At 43.2% G+C, this 22,859-nt stretch overlaps 1 protein-coding gene across 6 annotated transcripts in view; it reads right to left on the minus strand.

Annotated features, from left to right (window-relative positions):
- Window positions 1–8,318, minus strand: part of DPF3 (double PHD fingers 3) — a 170,539-nt gene extending 162,221 nt beyond the window's left edge. For 2 of the 6 annotated variants that reach the window (XR_007905172.1, XM_051791587.1), the window contains exon 1: window positions 7,694–8,315. Coding sequence is in view for 3 of the 6 variants with exons in the window: in XM_051791587.1 (XP_051647547.1) it covers window positions 7,694–7,809 (116 nt within the window). In the remaining 3 variants the exon portion in view is untranslated. Of the gene's footprint in view, window positions 1–7,693 lie in introns of all 6 variants that reach the window. The other 4 variants (XR_007905173.1, XM_051791585.1, XM_051791584.1 and 1 more) reach the window with 4 other exon arrangements.
- Between the last annotated feature and the right edge of the window lie 14,541 nt (window positions 8,319–22,859).

The raw sequence follows: 22,859 nt of genomic DNA on the forward strand, positions 1-22,859 counted from the left end.
TTTTCTAACCATATTTTCTAAATAACAGCTTGAAACATGATGCACACCAAAGGAGTTTAGCAGTAAAACAGCTTTCTGAACCACTGTTTCCATTATTTCTTATTCAGATTGCACAGGTTTTAAAGTAATCATAAACATAAAATATACTTGTCCCCATCATTAGCTAAACACAGTCTCTCAGGAAACAATATTGAGACCAAAATACTTGAACAGTTACAAATCCATGATTACCTTTTTCAAAACCGTTCTTAAAAATGGAAACTGAATGGAAATATGGGCATTATTTTCCCTTGAAGAAATAGTACTAACTTTTTATCTCCATGATAAGTTTCCCTATGGCACTGTCCACTGGATAGTGAACTGTCTGGGCTATAATTCCAGCCATTTTGATTTTTCTTCCAACTCTGTGACTAGCCATGTTAGGCTGTGGATCCATAGGAACACCTAGAACTAGACAAAAAATTTCATAGCCACATGACATAAAGCACTGAATTGGTGTTCACTTACTCTTCCAAAACATGAAAAGCACCCAAAACATTTTCAAGAGAAAGTTTTGTTCCAACAGCCATAATCTATCTTCCCGTGGCTATCATGAAGCCAACTCAAAGCATAAAAGCAGCATAAGCACTGTACTCTGTGTTTTGGCAGAAGTAGCATGCCCGCATCTGATCAGATCACATCAGCCCTGCCAGATGATGCGGTAGGGCAGGCTGGAATTAACCAACTCAGGGCATGGCCTTATTCCACTGCTCTGCACCTGATTTTCCTTGCACCGTCCAACCTATTTAGATATTTGAGAATTAAAAGGCAGGAAGCATTAAGCCATGTGTTTGTAGAGAATTTAGCACAATGTCTTAACCAAGGCTTTGTATCTCACATCACAAATGGGAATCTGACAAAAAAGAAAGGGTAGAAACCATGTTACATAGAGTTCCTTTCTTTTGCATACTAAGATTTCATATGTGTTAGAGCTGGCATTTTATATTGATTTATAAAAATTATCAGAAAGCAAGTAGAGAGTTTTCAGACTGATAGAACCCTCTGCATTGTATGAATTGAGAGAAGATCCTCAGGTTGGATCAGTTCTGTCACAACAGACTGTGACATTAAGTATCACTTTGAGCCTTTCTTACTAGAAAAACATTGATGTAGTCAGTGTCCCCATCAACACCTGAGCAGGGGACTCTCTCCCGGCTACAGCTCAGCAGAACACGAAATTAATGAATCAGGATTTGGCAAGCACACGCTGCTGATCACAGCCACCTAGTGCACACTCATCAGTACCCGTCCCTGCTCTGCTCTTGCTGCTCCACTGGCTCCCTGTGAAGCCTCCCCTCAGACAGTGCTGGAGTGCCAGTAAAATTGTCCATGCGGCTGGAATTGTAACTCTCTGACCGCACCCGTTGCAGGCAGGTAACCTGAAAACTGAGACACATGCTGACATAGTTCTGCTATTTCCATACTGGAGGGGATGGGGGTGTGAGAAGGATATTTGCCAGCAGCCATTGAGACACTGCATTATTCTTCTCTGAGACATCTGCTGGGAATCTGTGGTTAAAATATGCTCTGCTGGGAAATAAACCATATCTAACAATTAAAAAAAAGTATTATGCTTCTAATAATTTAGACTATTAAAGGTAAATAAGGATTTTAAATAGTCAGTATTCAAGCACTCACTTATGATATTTGTGTTACATGTCGCTCAGTTTAGACAGTAAAAATAAACTATGCAGTTCTTTCTTATGAAATAAGAAAGGAAAACCACTTTCTGCTTCTTATGCAGTAGTCCAGCATATTTGAGTTTGTTCCACAAATTGTAGAGAAGTTTTTAAAGAAATGAAAGAAGCACTTCCATCTGAAAATTTTTATTTTAAAAAGAAAGGTATTCTAAAAGTATGATTCCTTTTAGATTGTGTTGACGAGTTAACTTTCAAACCACTGCTAAAACTGAGACCTGCACTAAGGAAGCAATTAACACACCTCAGTCTCTGCATCCCAGGTAAAACTGTCAGGCAAAGCCAGAAGTACAGTCCTAATGAAGCCCTCAGAACAGGCCTTAAGCAATGTTGCCTTGGTGCTGCTCATCTGCACATGGGAGTATGTCACCCCAGACAGGGAAACCTCAGATCAGAGGTTGGTCTCTCCAAGGGAAAAAAACATCAACTCCCGGAACAGATTCATTCCACTCCTACAAGTCCTCAGGGATAAACAATACAGGGATGGTTCTTGCTCAAGGCAACATCACATACAGACAACAGCGATGAGCCCAGAATAAATACCAAGATTGTAAAATTGATCTACTGAGCAAAGAAATTCAGCTCTGACATGAAAGACAGAGTGAGAAAACTCCAGACTCAGCAAATTACAATCCTAAAAGAAGGTTTATTCACAGCCAGTTGGGGCATTGGAATGCCTCATTTCAGGACAGCAGAGGTACAGCCAACTGTTGTAAGCTGCAGAAGACATATATACAAGATGGACAAAGTCTGCTCTTGAGAGCAACCTCCAAATATCACGCTTCCAGTTTTAGGAAAGCAGAGGAAGAAATCAATTTTCATTAAGCTCCACAAAGGATAAGCCACATTACCTTCACCATGACTCAGACAGAAGACAGATCTCCATTTTGCTCTGTGTACCTGACTTCTGCATGGTCTGTGTAAACTATTCCCACTTGGACACTGTGAATGCTATCTAATGGGTATCATGCATCTAGCCCATTGGACATGTGTTTACCTTGAAATTATTACGCCCTCCAAAAAATCATACCTTTGGGCCTCTGTAGCACAACCCAGATAACTCAATATTGCTTTCACACACCACAAATAATATGCTTTTAAAACTTTTTATTCAGTGGCAGTTTTGAGATACAACCTCCATCCATTCACACAGCTAGACAGACTGAAAGGCTGGAAGACCAACAAAACAAAATTACAAAAGCACTGCAACAACTAATCACGCATAAGCAACTGGTGGAACCAGATATAAGACTGAAACTAGTAACATAACATTTATCAGAGCCTCTCATATTCAAGCCAGTGTATCCTCCGGTCTTCTTAACTTGGGTTTTTGGTCCTCCAATGACTTTGGTTTTATTCTTATGTTCCCCTGTGTAAATATAGTAACATTCATGCCCTGTTTTTGCTAAAAGCTGATGCTGAGATGTAGAAAATACAGTTTTCATATGGACAACAATTTTGATTTGAAATGTGTCACACTAGGGCTCATTTATGTTTTTAAGTAACATCAGAACCACACTGGAAGTGCTGTAGAGGTTTTGTACGTGATTTAATGTGACCAACAAACCCTGTTCTGTCAAGCAGAAGAAAATTCCCTTCTGCAAATCCATGTTAAAATCACCTCCACATCACTTGTAAACACTGAACTAGCAACCTACTTGTCTATTTTATTGCTTCCACCTTACACATTACACTTTCACTTTAATATTAAAAAATCAGCAATCAGGTGCTTATGCAACATCCAAAAAAAAAAGAAAAAAAAAAATCAGTCTTCACCGCCACCTAATCAGGACATAGGGCTGTTTCAGGCACATGTAATGGGATACGGAACCTTCCAGTTGAGTTCCTAGGCTGAGTTCAAGCCAGAGTAATCACTAATAAATACTCTTGCCATACAAGAACCCAAGGCCCACACTGGTCTCTTGCCAATGTGAAACAGGGATCTGAACATAGACTACTTCTTCACAGCTGTCTCATGCCACAGAATTCATCATCACAAGGAAGGCCATGTTGGCAGCCCAGGGGTCGAAGTTGGCTGTCAAGACAATTTTATCTGAGAATACTGGAATTGGAAAACTGACTGCTGCTGTGTATTTGCAGTGGGAATGCAGAGACAGAACAGGCCTGCTAGGGTTTATGATGTCAGCTCTAGCACTGTGCACACAAATCTGTGATGATCTGGTCCACAAACACCTGGCAGAAAATAAGTGTCCCCAAGCACATCAAAGTTATCCAACAATGCAGTCAGCATGCAAGTGAGCTGGCCTAACAGTTGAGCCTAAGTTAGCCCCTTTTGTCTGAGAGGCTGTCCTGAGCAAAAGGAAAAGCACTGGCACTGCTAAACTGCCAAACTACTGCAAGGCAGCAGCCCCTTTGGTGAGCGTCCAGGCACAGCACTATACAGCATGAGGGATCTCACATGCTGAAATGGCAACAGCCTAACATATGTTCCATTTAGTATGTTTAATTGACAACCTGAAATAAAAGTCAGCTGTGGGAGTAAAGACAGATAAGGGTGAGGGGAAACCAGCTCCTAGACAAGACTTTGTGAATTACAAAGTCTTAATTATATTAAATTCATTATGGTACCATATGCACATCTCTAATATGGCAGAGAAGGAGGAAATGGGACTAGATGCTAAAACTGGAAGTTGAAGGGCTACTTTCTAGACTTGATCTCTTAGAAAGTTGCTGAACCACTTCGTCCTAGATTAGCCATCCATAAAACAAAGGCAATAATCCTTTCTTCACAGGGGTGTTGAGAGGTTTAATTAATTAATGTTTGCAAAGTCCATTGAGATTTCTGACTGACATTTGAAGTAATTCAGAGTACTTTTTAAATGTATTTTTTTCTTCTACTGTACCACTCAAATGTTGTCATATTAAGATATCCAAAGGAGAAGAAGGTGGAGAGAAAAAGCTTGGAGATAGGTACACAAACTAGTAGGAAAAAAAACAACCCAGCAAACTCGGCACTTCAAATCCACTGCTGTCCCATCAAAGCTGTCAGAATACTGCCACTTCTACAGATGAAGACTGTGTTTCTCCAAACACCTGCCACCTTTACCTTGCAGATGTGATAAACTTAGATATTTTTGCCTGTAGCACCATGTTGGTAAACAACAAGGTAATAAATGGCAGAAATAACAGGCAGTCATGTCAGGTTGATTGGATCACCAGAGGAAGTGAAGGAGAGAAGAGCATGGAAATGAAAGCACCAAAAGAGAACCAGAAAGTGAGAAGAGAGCGCTGGACAGAGAAAGTGGCAAGTTGAGTGTAAGAAGAAGCCAATCATTAATAAGGGACTCCAGGTACGGAGCTATTCTATGAAATGCATTCCCACAGATGCACAGGTACACTGGAATACATTATCCAGAGAGACTAGTCTAGCGTGAACAAGGCCACATATGTGTCCCAGTGCCAGAGACAAACTGAATATTGGACACTCTTAAACGCACAAGCACACACAAGTAGCTGCTTGATACCTGAGCTGGGATTTCTCAGTCTCTACATTGTCCCCCATCTCGGAGCAAAACCTTTGTGTGGCCAGTTTCTGTAGGGGGCGTTTGTGGGTTCTGAGATACAATCAAAACGCAGACAGAGGAAATGCAAATGTCATTCAGCTCCCGTTCATTGTCAGGAAGGACACATGAGGATAAAACACTGTGCATTGCATCCCTCCTTTATTATGTGTCCTACTGCTTTTGTCCTAATTTATCCCATGCATAATTTATCCACATGTGTATTGTTTCCCGATCAGCAACTTTAAAGAATAAGTGAAAATTATAAAATGTTTTATTAAACAAGTTGTCAACAAAATTGCAGATGGTGTCAGACAGCCAGTACCAATTCTGCGTCCTCCACATAGCCTTAGTACTTTAAAAGGCACACCGAGAAAAGCGAACCCAGCACTTGATGTCTATTGTTTCCTCCTCTCACACCCCCCAGGGGCGAGGAGAGGAGAAGGGAGCTAATTATAAATGGCCTCATCCTGTCCTCCCCGAGTTTAGCAGCAGCAGCGGGATCGGGCCCCAATTCATTTCGGCACAAGCAGCCCTTCGGCAGGATCCGCCGCGACTGCTGGGAGCCCCACGGTGCCGCGAAGTGCGAGGTGACGAGGCGAGGTCCCATCCGCCGGCGGGGCGGGGGCCGGGGTCGCCCGGCATGTTCCCGGGGCCGCGGCCGCTCCCGAGAGCTCGCCGCCTCCCACCCGCCGTCGCCAGAGGCCACTGAGCCCGGGCTTCCCCGCCACCGGCAACACACGTCCGCGGCTGCTCCCGGCCCAGGTGCGGAGCCGGGCGGTGCGGCCCCCGGCGTGCGGTGCCCGTGCCAGGGCAGCGCCCGGCGGTCGGGAGGGGCGCGGGAAGAAATCGCCCTCGCCTGCACAAGCGTCAAACCTGCCGTCGAACGGGGGGGCAACGCCGCCTCTTCCGCGCGGTTTTCAGAGTATGTTCCGTCCCTCGCCGCCCACCCATGAGGATACTAGGACTTCTTTGATTAACCCCCTGGCAACTGCGCTCCTCTCTCCCCGCGGATTCTCGTACCCGAGAGAGCGGGTAAATGAAAGCAAAGGTTTTCTGCCAGGACGGAGCAGGAGATAAACATGTCAGCACCCCTTCCCAGCTCGAGGCTTTCCTTTCCCTTCGGATCGCAGAGAGACAGCCGCAGGAACCCCTGGAAAAACCTTCAAGTGTTTTTCCAACTCCAGCCGGAGAGACTTGAGTTGGAGAAAAAAAAAAAAAAAAAAAAAAGAAAAGAAAAATCTCGCAACCCTAATTTCATCTCGGAAAACTCGAAGGTATAAAAACACCCACTCAGCGCAGCCAGAAAGTGCAAACGAAGCGTCACCGCCAGGTACTGTGCTTCCCTGCTTTACTAGCAAGAGCGCTGCCCCCGTTAGCAGGGAAGTCGTTTGAAAAAGGTTAAGACAGCTCCTCTCCCCACATACGCTGCCAAATCCCACTCTCCCTAATGCCTTCGGGGATTAGCGGCGTGCGCTGCAGACCACAAGGAAAATAAAGGACGCGATCCAGAAGACGACAACCGGCTCCCGTGGTCCCCCTCAGAAATCAGCCTTATTTGCAGACCAGGAACCCCGGAATACCTCCGCAGCAGAAGTACCTGCCCCCTTCCTCCCTCCCTCTCTCGAGCAGGGGTCAGACCCCGTTCGCGCAGCCCTCGGCGGCTTGTGCCTGCTCTCAAGATGGAAACACAATCAACTCTCTTCCCCACTTTGAAAAGCGAAAGCCTGTCATATGCAAAACAGATCTCCAGACTTCCTGCCCCAAATCAGCGACCGGCAGTCCCGAGCCATTCATTTCACCCAAGTCTGCTTCCCTCCCTCTCCTCTTCCCTCTCTCTCCATAGGAACGCCGAGGAGCGCCGGCAGTGCCCCCGCTGCCCCGCTTTTCCGACCGTCCAGCCGTGGAGCGACGGGGGACGCTCCGCTCCCCTTCGCCAAGACATCCTAACTCCCCAAAGATTTGCGGAGGTAACTCCGAGCCGCGGTGGGAGCGCGGAGGCTCCGCGCTCCGAGCGCCCCCCCGGGCCGGTGCTTGCCCCGCGGAGCGCGGCGGCGCGGGGCGACTCGGGGGGCAGCGCGGCCAGGACGTGTCAAGTGCGCGCACCCCGCGGGACGCGGCCGCCGCCGGCCCCGCGCTGCGCCCCGGGAGCGCCGGGCGGGCATCCCGCCGCCGCCACCGCCCCCCGCCCGCCGCCCCCCGCCCTGCGCCCGGGCTCCAATTAACCCGACAATTTTTTCCTCGTTAATTTCGGCGCGAGCCGCGGGGATGTGTTGCACAAAAAACGAGCGAGTCGCTGGGGCAGAAAGGAGGGCGGAAGGAGGGACCCGCCGGGAGGCTGCCGGCACCCGGCTCCGGCTGGCAGCCAGCGCCGGAAAGGCGCCTTTTTTCATATTTAAACCACGCGGAATATGTACATTTTTGATTCCTACTTACGCTTTCAGGGGGTTGTGAATGACAGTCGCCATTTTGCTACAATGTAACAGAATATTGTGTCTCGGAGTTCTAAAGGTTCGCTCAGGGGAAGCGGCCAGCCAATGGCAGCGCGGCATACCGGCCCGCCGGCCAATGGCGCGCCGGGGGCGGGGCCGGGGCGCTGCTGGTTATTAGGGGAGCTGTCAAAGCCCAGAGGTCACTCCCTCTCCCTGGAACTGCTGCCGAGCAGGTCTTAAAGGGGCAGCGCCGCCGCCGGGGCCGCAGCCGCGCCGGGGGGCACCCAAGGGCTCGGGGCGGCCGGGGGGACACTTCTCCGCCGCTCTCCAGCTCCAGTTCTAACGCTCCGCGCCGCGAGAGGGAAAGCCCGGCTCGCTCCTCGCCCCCTCGCACGGCCGCCGCTGCCCCCCCGTTCCACAGGCAGGGTGCCCCGCCGGGGCAGCGAGCCCGCGCCGCCCGGTCGCTCCGCATGCTGCCCGGCAGCGTCCTCCCCGGGCTGCTTCCCTTGCTCCACAGCCGCGCTCCCTCCCAGGTCTCCGTGAGCCGCCGGCGCTGGCAGCGGCTTCAGAGCAACGCGGCTCCCCCTCCCCCAGGAATTTCCCTCTCCCTGTCAGTCATCCCGGCCCGCAGCCCCTGCGCCCTTACATAACGCGCGGCGGCCGGACCGCCCGCCCGCTCGCCCGGCCCTGCACAGCCCGGCTCGGCTCTCACACAGAGCAACTTCTGGCGCGCCAGGAGCCGGCCCTCCGCTCCCTCCGGCACTGGGAGCCGCGAGGGAAAGAGCCCTGACCCGCGTTCCCCCGGACAGGCGATGAGAGGAGCGGGAGGCTGGACCCCGAGCGCGACTGGGAGCAGGCAGAGTCCATTCCTGGGGAGGCAGCAAACTCCAGGAAGTCTGGGTTTACCTGCAACTAATTAAAGGAGCTTGCGAATGAATTATGGAGCATGACCCGAGTGATTTAAGAGGTGTCAATCCTAATCTCACTCTCAGAAGTAAATCCACTGAAGTTCACGAAATTATGCCAATGTAAATTAGGCATCAACAAGAGCAGAGTCAAACCAACAAGTTTCCTCCTTGTCTGATAGTAACGTCAACTTTGTCATCTCATACTTCTCTCCCTCCCTCAAAGGTCTCATCTCCCTTCAGGCATCCTCTATCCCTTTAAAAAACACAACCAACCACCACCAAAACCAAGGCTGCCATTCTTCACATCTGTATTACCAGAAGAAACTCAACTAAAAACAATTAAAACACACTGCTGTAAAAGCAGTAAAAGGGAGGAGACTAGAGAACTAATTTGATTCACAGCTTAAAGAATAAAAGAATGAAAGTAATGATGTTTCTGAGATATTAGGGTGCTAACAGAAGCAGAAATAGCAATCTTCCTGAGCTAGAGGGCTGAAATTGAAAAGGTGAAGCAAACAAAATCTCTCTTGCTCGATTGTTTGACAAAATAAAACTCTCCAATAATGAGGCAAAAGAGAAGAGGGACAGAGAACAGAAAGACAGAGAAATTATTATTCACAGTGAGAAAGGGGAGGTGAGAGTAATGAGAATGAGGTTTGCATCAAAAGTTTGCAAAAAGTTGAAGTTTAAGGTCTGTCTAGGGTCCCTCTTTCCAAAACACTGCCTACTCCAGCTACTAGGTCAACCTAGGTACTGTGCCAGGCATATATCCCTGGAGGGAATTATCTCTTCCATCAAAGCAATCTAAGCCATTTGGTTACAGGCACTGCTTAGGAGAAATAAGCTTTCTGTCAGCTGGAGAGTTGCCAAGATGCTGAGATCTATCCCAAAACAGTTCTGGGAAGTAATCTTTAAGAACGTTTCCATTATCATATTACATTATATTATTTAATATAGTAGTAGCCCAGGTGACATTGACTGTGACTTGAGACCCTCCTGTTCAGTACTCTCACTGCTCACAGGAAAAGCTAACCACAAACTGCCGAGTTGTCAGAAGCACACAGTTGATGTACGTGCTGCAAAGAAACAAACGGCTTAGCAGGCACCTGAACTGGTGACCGTGAACTAGCAACCTATACTGCATCTTGCTATTATGAGGCTTTCTGGTTCAACTTTTCATGTTGCCACAACATTCATTCAACAGCAAACATTTCAGCAAGCATTTACCCTAGGATGGGCAATATTCACTTGTGGGATAACAATGACTTTGCTTCACACGTAAGAAAAAACAGCCTGGAACCGTAGCACACTGCAGAACCAGAGACAGATTTGTGCAACTGAGAAAAGGCCCCAAAATCCAGCCAAGCTCTAGAAAGTCCTGAGATTTTCTAATGAGAACTGGTGACATTTTCAGAGAATTAAGAAAACCTGTTTGAGGTCATTTTTAAGAGTTTAATGAGTCCCTCTGGTCCTGTTTTGTTGGATATATAGGCCCATTCCTGCTCTTCAGGCAAAGAGCTCTTGGTGCAGCTTGGCAGGGAGCGTATTGCAAAAATGGGATTAAGCCACACGTGCTTCCCTGGCTGCTACTGTTATTCAGACGTTGGGCCTTTATCAGTACCAGCAACAGCAACGAACAGTGAGAACAGGCACAGATGACCTTGGACTGTTGATAGCCCTTTTCCCAGGCAGACCCCACGCTCCTGGCCAGGAGAACCAGTCAACAGCACTGCCTCGCTCAGAGGAATCTCCAGGATGCTCAAGGACAGAGCTGCTATATCAGCACAGCGGAAAGTCTCACCCACGGTAATAAAGACATCAGGCTTTGTTCACAAGTCCATATCATTTTCCTACCATGTGTTTCATTTAGAAAAAAAGGGGCACAGAGCACTGAGTGGCATTTTGCTTTTAACAAACTTTATTAATAAAAATTTTATGCCATGCCATAGTTACCTCCATTTTCACATACACACCAGTCCATCAGGAGCAGATCATTTATGAGCTAAATTTTTAGATTAAATTTTCCTCTGATTTTACTGTACTGTAAGTCAGTAATCAATAGTCTTGCTATTGTTTTACACCCTACAGGATCAACACATCTCAAACACACTCAATTACACGTATGCTGAGTTACAACTTTAGGATTTTTACAGTTCTACATAGCTACTGTTAGTTTAATTCAGACTAACCTGAAACATAACAAGGAGGCTGCAAGAAAGTATAATTTAGAAGTAAATAATTTAGAAGTATTTTGCATAAAAAAAACCTAGGTGGGTATATTTTTAACTAGAGGTTGCCAAATGTTTGGACAGCCAATATATACATTTTGAAAAAGGAAGGTAAGTTTTGACATAAATCTATTGGAGTAAGATCTATAACATTAACACAAGGTATAGGCATACTGCATCTATAATATTGGAGTGAGCAGGGCTTTAGAAGGCAGAGTCCACCACCTCACCTCCAGTCCCTGATACAGAACTGTACCTGATCTCTACCCAAGTAGAACACAGTGTTGTGTCTTCTCAGTGTACTGGGAAGTGTCACGTCTCATAGAACATAACACTGCTCTCCTGATCCACCTCTGTTTCAAACATTTTTACTATTTACATAATGCAAGCACCTTGACAATTTCTGTGAGGTCTCAACAGTATTCCTGTTCACCCTGGAAAGCCTTATTTTGGCTGACAATATTTCACTGTGAAAGAATTTTTACCTGGTATTTATTATCTCCTGCTTTCCTTTTTATTTTATTAGGTTTTAATGTAGAGTTGCTCTTTTCTGGAGGGAGGGAAAGTTAGGTTCTTATTATACATTCCTCAACTCTTGTGAATTGGAAAGTGAAACAAACTAGACACTGACACTGAAAGCCACAAATCTAATTTTGCTATGGAGGGAAACATAAAAGACAAAGCTGAAAAAAAAAAAAAGAAGTGGCTTCTGGTAGATTAACAACAGTTTAATGTTCTCAGATATTTCCAGCAATATACAATTTTATTTTCTTTATATATATTAATATGCAAAGTACCAGATTCATATAGCTTTAAATATGAGAGTGCAGTAATGTAGTTTGTTACAGCAAAACAGGGCCCCACATGCACAGGTATCCTGTAAGAAATTTGAAGTCTTAACCCCTTTTTATTTATTAAAGCTGTGCAGGCATCTCTCATACACTGTTTCTTGTCAGCCCTCCTCCTCACTTTCTTTGATCTTTATCAATAGTTGCTTAGCTGAAAGAGGAGGAAAAGATATCAGTGTCAATGTTACAGACTCAACACCAGCCGTCTACAGACACATCACCAAAAAATTTACACAGTCAGCATAACAAAGATAACTATGGAGCTACACAGAGTAAAAATTGGCGCCAACAAATCATTCTTCACAACAATGGGAACTGCATTCTTGGAAGGGACTTCAAATTTTTATTTTTTTTCTAAGCAAAATTTCCCCTGTATAGCTATAGCAACAATTCTTGGATGCCTTTAGTCTAGCTTGATTTCAGGTCTGATTCTGAGTTCCCAAAGTACACCTGGATTGCTTCTATGCTGAGGTCTGGACTCAAGCCCCTTTATTTTTTTAGCGGGATGTTTTGATAAAATAAATATATTTAAACACTAAAGAAGAGTCTCTACTATTAAGAAATACACTGAGGCCTCAATCTGAAGCTTTCAAAAGTTTGGGGAGACAGAAGTTTTTTAAGGTTCCAGAGTCTGGCTCAAATCTGTCCCCAGTTTAACAAACTGCTAAAAGTCTATTTAGTGTGGCTTCCAGAAGATTCTTTGCCATGCATTGTTCTTAAATTTCCCCAACAACAGAAATAAATGTTAAAAACAATCTACTTCAAAAGGGGAATACAACTTTGTTGTAGCCATTGCAATACTGTAGTAATAGTAGGGAAAGGAATCTAATAAAACAGACATATGCTCTGAAGAGTACACATTCAATAACTATGGTTGTTCTCTCCATGAGGGGAGTCATTGGTAAAATTTAGAAGGGACAAAACTGAGTTCACATCACAAAGCTCATGATTTACACATCCAGAGTCACAGGTCTGTCTGTCTTATTTCTTAAGTGAGTAATTAGCTGGGGGGAAAAAATTAAAGGAAAAAAAGAATAAAGAAAAGTAAAATAATAATCAAAAATAAAGGAATAAAGAAAAATAAAAGAATAAAGAAAAAGAAAACTCCTTTGGGAGTCCTTTTCACTCTTTCCTGCATTAAAGGTAGGGAAAAATGTTTCTACAGTACATCCATTAATGGTATACAGAGGTGGTACCCTGATTCATCCAAAATAATGGTGTGTCCTGTCTCCATCTATTCCTGGTGCAAGGATGAAAGGAACTTTCTAAGGTGCCTTAAATTTCAGAATGAGTAGGTGGTATAGATTAGGGCACAACTAATAGGCAGAATCTGACCCTCCAAAAAAGTTTCTTATCACTACTCTGAATGGAGTCCTGAGATACTGTCTACCTATGGTTTTCACTGCCTTTAAAGACAGACTTCAAATGTAGCCTAAAAGTGGTGTAACATGACTTCCTCTTGCCTGTGAGGAGAAAACAGAATATAATACCTTCTTAATCAATCTTATCTCTAATAAGCACAGAGCACACACCATAATTTCGTCATTAAGATTTTAAGACAGGTTTAGCATTTGGATTGAGAATAATGAATAGCACTCTACCTGAGAGAATTAACAGCTGAGAAAAACATAAAACCGCCACATTCATCCAAAGAGAGTGCTAACTTTGAATCTGCTGTTGATTTGAACAGCTTCACCTTTTCTTCCTTACTGATGAGACCATCTCAAAGAAAGGAATGAGTATGTGACTATCTGCTTACTCCACTGTGGAGACTTTTTTTTTTTAGTAGAGTGTGCAGAACTGAACTGTCCAGACATAGCTTGAATGTAATGACTTGTTTTCTTTCAGTATTCAAGCTTTCTTGTTTACTGAGTGTATTTTGGTCTTTGGAACAAACACCATCATAAGCAGGCTGCTTTTGAAGCACATACAGGCGTTATATAGCTTAAAACAAAACTATGCCTTTTAACAATACTGAAAATTAGATTTAGCATGAAAATGTCTCACCTGCTAATTTTTTTTTAAGTTTAATATTATTTGTGAAATGTTTTTAATTTCAAGGGGTTTTTTTTGTAATTTTAATAACACCTTCAAGAGTTTCACCCTCTCTTCAATATAAATATGAAAGATTTACAGTATTGCATCCTTTAATTTTTTTCTTTCCTTATGTTTTGTGCCAATCTGTAACTTAAAATATCTTCCACTTTGTAAAAATTCAAAGAAAAAATCTGATGGGGTGGTTGCAGTGGAAAGAAAAACACTCACATAAACAGCAGTTTGGAATCAGTGAGGAGATAAGAAGGCACTAGCTCATTTTATTGCATTGATTGACCAAACACCAGAGGAAAATTCAAGTAACGAGGAAGTAAGACAACTCTTGTTTAGCTATGGTTTAAATCCTGCTAAATAGAAACAGCTTTAAAAGTGTCACAAAATTGTTTTTCTATTTCCCATTCAACTTTTCGTTGGTAGAGAAGAAAAACAACAGAAAGGTACAGACTGACCTGCCTAAAATACTGGTTTAGGTCAAGCCTAACTTTAAAAGTTGATGACTGCAAATTTCAGTGAACAAATGCAGTACTGGTATAACATAAAATTGATCCTGGGAACCTATTAGAGAAAGTTATTGCAGCCAATGTCACAGTGGAGCCAGCCCTGATTTACCTGCCCACAAATCTCCCCAACTTGAGCCTATGGAACTAATCTGATACAACTTTCCCCAATCCAGACAGGATCTCAGACCAGAATTCTCCCCTTCAGAATAATTTTGCTGATACTTTTTAACAGAGGTAGCCACATTGGTAAAATCCCTTACATAAAACTAGTGTTGCCATGGGCAGAGTTTTACTAGTTGGGCTTTTTTGTTTGTTTTCCTGTTTGTTTATTTTTAAGCAAGGGTGGAGCAGCTTTGCTGCCAGGACACCACCTTCGAAGGCAGTAGCCACCTCTCCAGCAGGAAGCTCTGCCACACAACTCTTACTCCAGCAACTCTTCTCACACATCTAAGCCCTTGTGTCAAGTCTTCCACTCGTTTAGGCTTTTGTTTGAGTTGACAGGCCTTTGCTGACACTTCTACTCTGTGCTGCCTCAGCAGAAAGCACCTAAGAAGAACTTGCAAAAGTTTATTATGAAATTCCAAGCAAAGAAAAAAGGCTCATGGGATACTGCTTGATGCAAGGCCCATAATTTTGCTCCCTCTGATGATGCTTATTAGGCTATTTCTAAGACTATCCTGTGGATAGTGCCTCATGCCTAGTGCAGGATTTACCAGGCATATATAGACATAGGGACAGTTTCTCATCTTTCATGTGTATTACTAATATGGGCCTACTGCCTTTAGCTACTGTTTATCCCAGTATCCACAAGAGTAGACTTACACAGGCCTCATTTCGAAACCCACAGTTAACAACTGTTACCAGGGAGCTCAAGTAGGCTACAGAGGCTCAAGCTCCCTAACCAGTATAATCATGAACCACACACTCTATCCTCCACATTAGCTACAAGTAGCATTCATACATATATATGTGACACATCTTCAGATGTCGGGCTGATGGGACAGAAGAGATTGCTACTCAAGAGCTGAGAGCAGAATACAAGTCTAAACACAACACCATCACATAAATCTTACACTCTCCATCATGTCAACTGTGCCACATGCAAAAAATCCAAGTTTTCTACCTTCCAACTCCTACTTCTAATGGGGCATTTTTTGTTTGTTTAAAAAGTCAACAGCCAGCTAGGAGCATGCCAGCCTGTACATTTGAAAAAAGAAGGCACAAGCATCTTCAACATCAGACAAAAAATCCCACCAACCATACCCAATGAAACCTCATAGGATTTAGAATGTTTTGGCACCTGTCATGCCCAGGAATGATCAAGCACTACAGTTTTTCAACTGAGCAAAGCGTTGTAAAGCTATGTTTAAGATCAATCACCTACTTCAGATATGTTGAATTCTGCATTCACTTGCAAAACCCAAAAGGTTTGCCAATCTCAGACACAGCAGAATGCTTCCTCTCATCTGGTGTCTGTAGCTAAAGTCCTTATGAAATATGAATTAAAACCATTAGAGAAACTTTGATAGAATAAAAACATCTACAAAGAACAATATTGCACTTGGTCCTGCAGTGCTCCATCTTGCATAAAGTAGAATAGCTTACCAAATTATTTTCTTAGGAGAGATTCTTCCTGCTTGGCTCCTGCAAGCATCAGCATCACACTACAAAATGCAAGCAAGCAGGAATCTGGCTTTCAAGAAACCTATGCAGCCAATGGCCACAAAATAAAGCCTTATGATTGATTACACAGGTTACTATGCTCCAGAAATGGTACAGCAAGCATAACCAACGTGCATTCTTTTCCACTCCTCTTCAGCTCTGCAACAGCTTTTTACTCCTGACAAGCCACTGGCTAGTTCATCTCCAAGTTCTTTTTATTAAAACCCTTTATCTCTCCACACAGTAATAATTTCTCCTAGTAATCATGACCATCCACTTTTTTTGTTCTTCTAGACATAGGCATTGGCCATATCCACTTCAGGAGAAGGGGAAGAATAGCACCACAACACTCTGAGTTGTACTTGCACTTGCTGTGGGAGAGAGGAGCTTGTTGCTTAAGATCACTCTGATATCAGTCAAGCAATGTCTGATCTTACTCTATTTATATACTTGGAATAATTCACTAGCTAACACTTTTCCCAGCTAAATGCATGCCCACCTCCTGAAATGGATTCAAACTTCTGGAGCATGGAGGTTACACAACAAGGGTAAGTATGCAAAGCCTACTGCCAGAGACATGCAGCTGTTTCCCTCACTCACACTCCCTCCTTCTGATTATTGAACATGAGAATCCCAGTTGTATTCCAGATACAAATGCAAGCATGTTATATTCCAAAGCCAGGCGCTATTCCAAACTGGAGTGCTGAGGACATCCAAGTTTAGCCTACTTGTTACCATAGCCATCAAGAATGCTGGGACCATAGGCATTCATTTTGCAGTTACTGCATATTTAATTTCACGCACACAAAAATTAATGCTCTAACCCACCAAAACAGCTTTGTTTCCAGACCATATTCTTACAGAAATATTCTAATACCTCTGCTTAAAGGCTTACGGAAGCCCTGTGCTGTTTCAAAAAATCAGATTAAGAAAAGTAGACCCTAGTTCAGCAAAACACTAAGATATTTGTCTATGCATAATCATTGATACCATTCATTTGCTAAAGGTGAGCAATACTATTAAATACCTTGTGGAAACAAGCCTCAGAGGAGAGGCCACACAGGTATCAGCTAGGACTGGAAAATAATTTAGGAAGCAATAGTTGCAGAAACCTGGATTTTATAAAGAAATTATCTAGAATCAGAGTAGGATTATATGACTAATGCAGAGTCACTAAGTCTAAGAGCCCAAACAATAGGACACCTTGGAAAGGCAGACTGGAGTATTTTAGAATGCTGTAATATAGTTGTATAAGCCTCAATTCACATAGCCTAAATTCCACATGGGACCCTGTGTCTAGTGTTTCCTATTAGGTAACTCTGGGAGTTATTGGATTCAGGGGCCTAGCTTTGGTCTCCTTAAGGCTGGACTTTTGGGCTACAGATGTTAAAAACAAACAGAAAAATCCCTGCCAGTAAGGTTCTGTTCCCATTTATAATAAGCAATTCTAACCTAAAGGCGTGGTTCTGCCAAAGTCGCCTTCAACAGGGTTGTCCAACGTTGTCACAATCAAATCCAGTTTATTCTGCCAGTAAGATTTATTCTGCATTATAGTGGTGTACGCTCTAGCAGAATATCATCTCTGCTTATATAGAGGGTTTAAAACATATGCATGCTACTGTTCAGATCTTCTGTGCAAATTTTCATATACTGTTCTCAAAGTCAACCCAGAGGAGAAACTGGTACTATCTAATGTTGGTATTAAGAGTCGAAACTTCTGACCCAAAAAGAGTCAGCATTTCTTTATATCCATAAGTGCAGAATTTGGCCCAGACACAGTATTTCTTTATGAAAGCGTGGGCTCAATAAAAGCAAAAAGACAGTCCGAAAGAAACCTGCTAAGAGCAACGTGCACGCAGTTCTGTCCTGCTACACAGCCATTGCTCGATATACCTGCTAACTCCCCGAATAACACAATACAATACCGCGGGCGTGTCCGAATTAAGGCTCGATGTGTATACGGTGACTACCTCTGGGCGTGAGGCGTTTGAGGTCACAGACAACCCCGCACGGCTCATTCCCGCCTCTCAGCCCTTCCTCCCCTCCCTCCTGCCCCGCGCTCCCCGCCCCGGCGCACCTGGGCGGGCGGGCGGTGGGGCGGCCCTGGCGCGCCCCCGCGCGGCACCGGCGCGCGTCGCTTTTAAAGTTTCGGCGTTCGGAAGGTTCGAGTGTTTCCGGCAGCGGGAGCGAACGAGGCGCCTTAAATTTGGCAATAATAATAACGTCTGGCGACTCTATATCTTCACGGCTTTGAAACTCAGACGGTTCGGTGAGTTTTGCGCTAGGCATATGGCTTTACAAATTTTCAGTGGAAAACACGCCCTCATCCGCCTGAGCCGTGAAAAAGTACCATCAGAAAGCTGCTGGGATGCAGCAACCAAATTCCCATGGATTCCACCTGTATTTCTGCAGTATTTGTTCCTCATTCAGAAGTCACAGCTGCAGCAGGTAGCAGGGCAGGCACCAGTGCACTTCTGCTCTCTACTAATGTATAAGGGTGGCAGGGCAGTGGGAGAAAGGATACAGTTATCAGTTGCAGGGACGAATTATAATGCAGTCCACACAAAGGAGAAGAATTAAAGCTCTTAAAGAAACCTTTGTTCTGGCATCTCCTAATTTTATTTTTTTTTTGGGGGGGGAGGGGGTTGGGCAGCTAGACTTTGCAACCATACTATTACTTTTATTTTTTAATACGTTGTGTATATGGTATCATATCTATATATACCTGTGAGGGACTATTGTGTACCATTCTGCTTTTCCCCAGAACACCAAATACATAGCATTCAGGACAAAGACACTACACCTCAAGACTTATATTTGGACCATACACACACACAGTCCCTCTCCAGCATCTGGGAATGCACATGCAAGTATGAACAGACATCTAGAGAGTATCATTTAGCCTTTGAAGTCAGGCTAGAAGCCTTGGGACCATCTCAAAACTACACTTGAAAACAAGTTTTTTAAAAAATAATCAGTGCTATATACACAGCATTATTCGTTTTTATTTTCACTTTGTTTTACTAGTACTGAGATACTCCTTGAAAGCCATTTTTGAAGTGTTTTATCTGCTTTTGCTCTGTTCACTTGAAATCATAGTTCTGTTTGTAACACTAAAATTATTCATACAGCAACCAACTCTGGTTTTGTATGGATGATGACAATGATGTTTCTGGTGAAGAACAAAACAAAAGTATCAGAGGAACACCTACACAGAAAGAAGTGTCTTCAGGCCAAAATTTTTAGTCAGGAAAAATCAGGTAAGAGAAGGATGAAAAACATACAAGACATCTCTATAAAGTTCAATAATTTTTCGCCATACAGTGATCTTTAAAGAAAGATTAACAACCTGTAGTATGGCTCACCATGGATTTACTATGTATGTCTCAAATAACATGAGACTTTAGTTACAGCCTATAGAGCCAAAGAAGCATACAAGACATTTATTTAAGTCTTAAATCACAAAAAAGCCTATTATAGTATTTAAACTGATTTTTCATAAATATGAGTGTCACTCAGTTTATAATGCTCTAAAAAAGCCAAATCCAATAATATCATCCAATGAAAACCCTTTAAAAATGCAAACTTATGATTTCAAGATCAGGTAGGTATTTCTCATTTTAAGAGTCCATACATTATGGCACTGTTTCCAGTTATCAGAGTAGTTTCAAGCTTTTTATGGAAACATTCATTCCTTAAATCAGAGAAATTAACACATCAACAATTAATGTGGGGTTGTTGGTTTTTTTTGATCGTCAGACTACAAAAAAGCCCTCCAAACTCTTCCTCCAAGAACAAAGGGTAAATACAACATTCAGCCCAACCAATTGTCTCAGGGGAAAAAATTTAGCAGCCTAAACATTTCAGGCCCTTCCACTTAGCCTAGCTTCCACTGAAGTTGACACATCTTGAAGGATAGTCCTATGAAAAGGATACCATGGTGAAACAGTTTGTCACTGGCTTTGGTATTAACTCACCTGGTACTATTCTCAAGCATTGTGGAAGCTGGGCAGGACACTTCACACTAATACAGAGCAAATTCCTGCTTTTCTACTCAACCCTCCCAACCCTTCACACCTCAGCCAGCTAGTGGCAGAGGAGGATGACATCCTACCTGACATCCAGCCTGACAAAAAGCCAACAACAGTAACCAATCCAGACTGCTATCCATGTGTTTGTGAAAAGGGATGTGCATGCAATGAGTGTCCTACAGGAAAGCAGGTGGTGCAACAGGTTGAACCGAAGGGCAGTGAAAAAGCCAAATAAATGAAGACCTATAATTTGTCATTAATATTAGAATATTAAAGGACATATTCACGTTACTACACCCAAAAGTAAGTCAGTGCCTGATTCATCCCTCAGATTAATTTAGGTAGTCACATAACAAGTCTGACCGAGAATACTTATAAATTACCAAAAATTGTAACATGCATATTATTTTGATACTTTAAGTCAATAGGTTTGCTTGGGCTCAGCAAAATTAAGAAGTGCATTTTGTATCTCAGGAGATTTGGTGTCCTTAGATAAGAAACCTTTAGACACCATTCCAGGACTTAGCACCTAATCCACATTCCATAAAAATACTTCTAGAGAATTAAATAGGCTTTGCATCAGATCTGTCAGGGTGTGTCCTCCTACTCTATGGCCAGTCTTGCCTCCTTGCTGCCTACACGGTGACACACACCAAAACTGGGGCTGTGTGCAGTTTGGTTGGTTGGCCAGCTGAGCAAGCTGGGCCAAGTTACCACATGAACCACACTGGCCAAGTGTCATGCTTACTGTAACCTTCAGGGATGAACAAAGCTGCACATAACTGAGCACGAGAAAGGAGTCGCTGGGCCATCAGACAGGACTTACTGTCTCAGACACTGTTCCATAAACTGGAGGTACAGCAGCGCTACTTATGCAGCCAGAGGTTGATGCTAAGTTACCCTTCCACTGGTGCTGTCATTACAAAGTTGTCATGCAAACACAACATAAATGCTGGTCACTTCTCTGAACATAGAAAATGGAAGTGGAAACAGCTGGTTTCACAAGCCAGCGTAGCCTATTAATGTTTTAAGAAATACTACAGAGGTGACTTTAAATTGGAACTTTTATGAGTCCATTCCTCCTAATGGGTAGGATACATCTAACATGTTAAGACTAGTACAGTATAGATAAAAACAGTATCTTTATCACATTGCTTATATCTTTAGATTATATCTACTGTAACACCACTACAATCTACCAATACAATCTCTTCATGGCACACATTTACAAAGCAATCAGAAAGCTATGCATCTCTTCTACACCACACACCTTGCATACTGCAGCTCAGTACAGGCCAGTGGCACAAGACACCACCAGATTCTGCAGCATTAACTGATCCTGAATAAATTATTTTTAACTGCAACTACCAAGCTCTTATCCTCTTCAGGGACAGCCATGTTCTTTGTGTATGGGCTGCATACAAAAATTTTAATAACATCTTTTCCAGTCCCTGCAGCACTGCTTGCCACTACCAGCAACAGTCAGAAAGAAATCAGGGCCGCTTAGTAACCTCTTTCCAGTGAAACTTTTTCTTTCCATCAAACCATTTTGCACTAACTCAGAAAGCCTGTAACCATTTACTATCAGTCACATTACATTTCTAGTGTAGTCCTAGTTATTTCATCAGCACTAAAATTGGGAACCTGGAAGTAATGGATTTTTTCCAAGCTCTCCCCTAAAGTAAGCTCTGCTTAGTCTACCTACTGAAAGGGCATTGTAAGGTGTCAGAGAGTTTCAGTGACTATTTTCAATTAACCTGCAGAGAAGCTTGGGAACTGAACTTTATTATTCCCACAAAACTGAACTCAGCAGGAGTCATCTTTCCCATTTTTTATTTTGGAGGTTTTCAGAAGATGAGGGGAAGGGGCAGGGAGAGAAGAGAAACTGACTCATAAGACATGTCACACAGGTAAAATGTGTGACAAAGGGACAATTAAAAAGTCCTACCATTGCATGTACATCTTCAGCCTCTGAACTACTCATTTTCAGTCAAGAACAAGATCTTGGGATATAACCAGGAATTATTTGAGAACAGCTCATTACTGAACCACAAGTCAGAGAAGGCACACTCTGGGCACTGTGCCACAACCAAAGAATCTATAGTGTGCCGAATTCCTCAATAGTTTGTACAGTTGTTAGAGCTAGAAAAGGCACAAAGAAGGGCAAGAAGGATGGTCAAAAGATAAAGTGTTGTCTTCTGAAAGCAAAACACTGACTTCCAGATTGACATCTCCCAAGAAGGGTTTTTTCCCCGCAATATCATCGGTCTCTTCATCTGTTCAAAGCCATATGTATTTAATATAGAAGTCTACTAAAAAAAGATGATTCCTATGGTCTGTGTCACAAATTTTTCTTCCCGTGGGAAATCAACTGTCAGAGCCCTGACATCTGCTACTGATGTGTAAAAGCAAAGCAGTTCACCTCTCTCTGTATAAAAGTACAACCTTATAACCAAAGCAGACAAGGGACAGTATAAAGCAACACACAAGATTTTGACCACAGAAGAAAATACTTCCTTGGACATGCTGACTAGTTCTTTTCATTGGCAAATTTTAAATACAAGGCTAGAAATCAATCTTGTAACTGTAAGCACTTTGTGTACTAGAGGTCCATAAGCTGCACAAATGAGTCTAGAGGAAAAAGCTGCCAGCTGCCACTATTCTAAAGACAGCGTTATTTATGCCAGGAACTTGACCTTCCAATGCAGATCTGAAGTTTTCCCCCTAGAAAGAGGTAGGACAGCATTATTCAACATAGGTTTCTTCATCAGGATATTCTACTCTACAATAGCTCTGCAAAGAATATAAGGTTCAGTTCTGTGTTCTTGCAGTGTAAAGCCTCTTTAGCATCCCTATCAGTTTGACAGATCATTTTACCACCTGACACGATCTTTTAAAAAAAAAAAAAAAAGCATAAAAGCAATAAAATTGTCAGAGG

This window comes from Manacus candei, unplaced genomic scaffold (assembly GCF_025592945.1).
Source record: "Manacus candei isolate 608988 ecotype Guabito, Panama unplaced genomic scaffold, ASM2559294v1 h1tg000033l, whole genome shotgun sequence".
NCBI lineage: Eukaryota > Metazoa > Chordata > Aves > Passeriformes > Pipridae > Manacus > Manacus candei.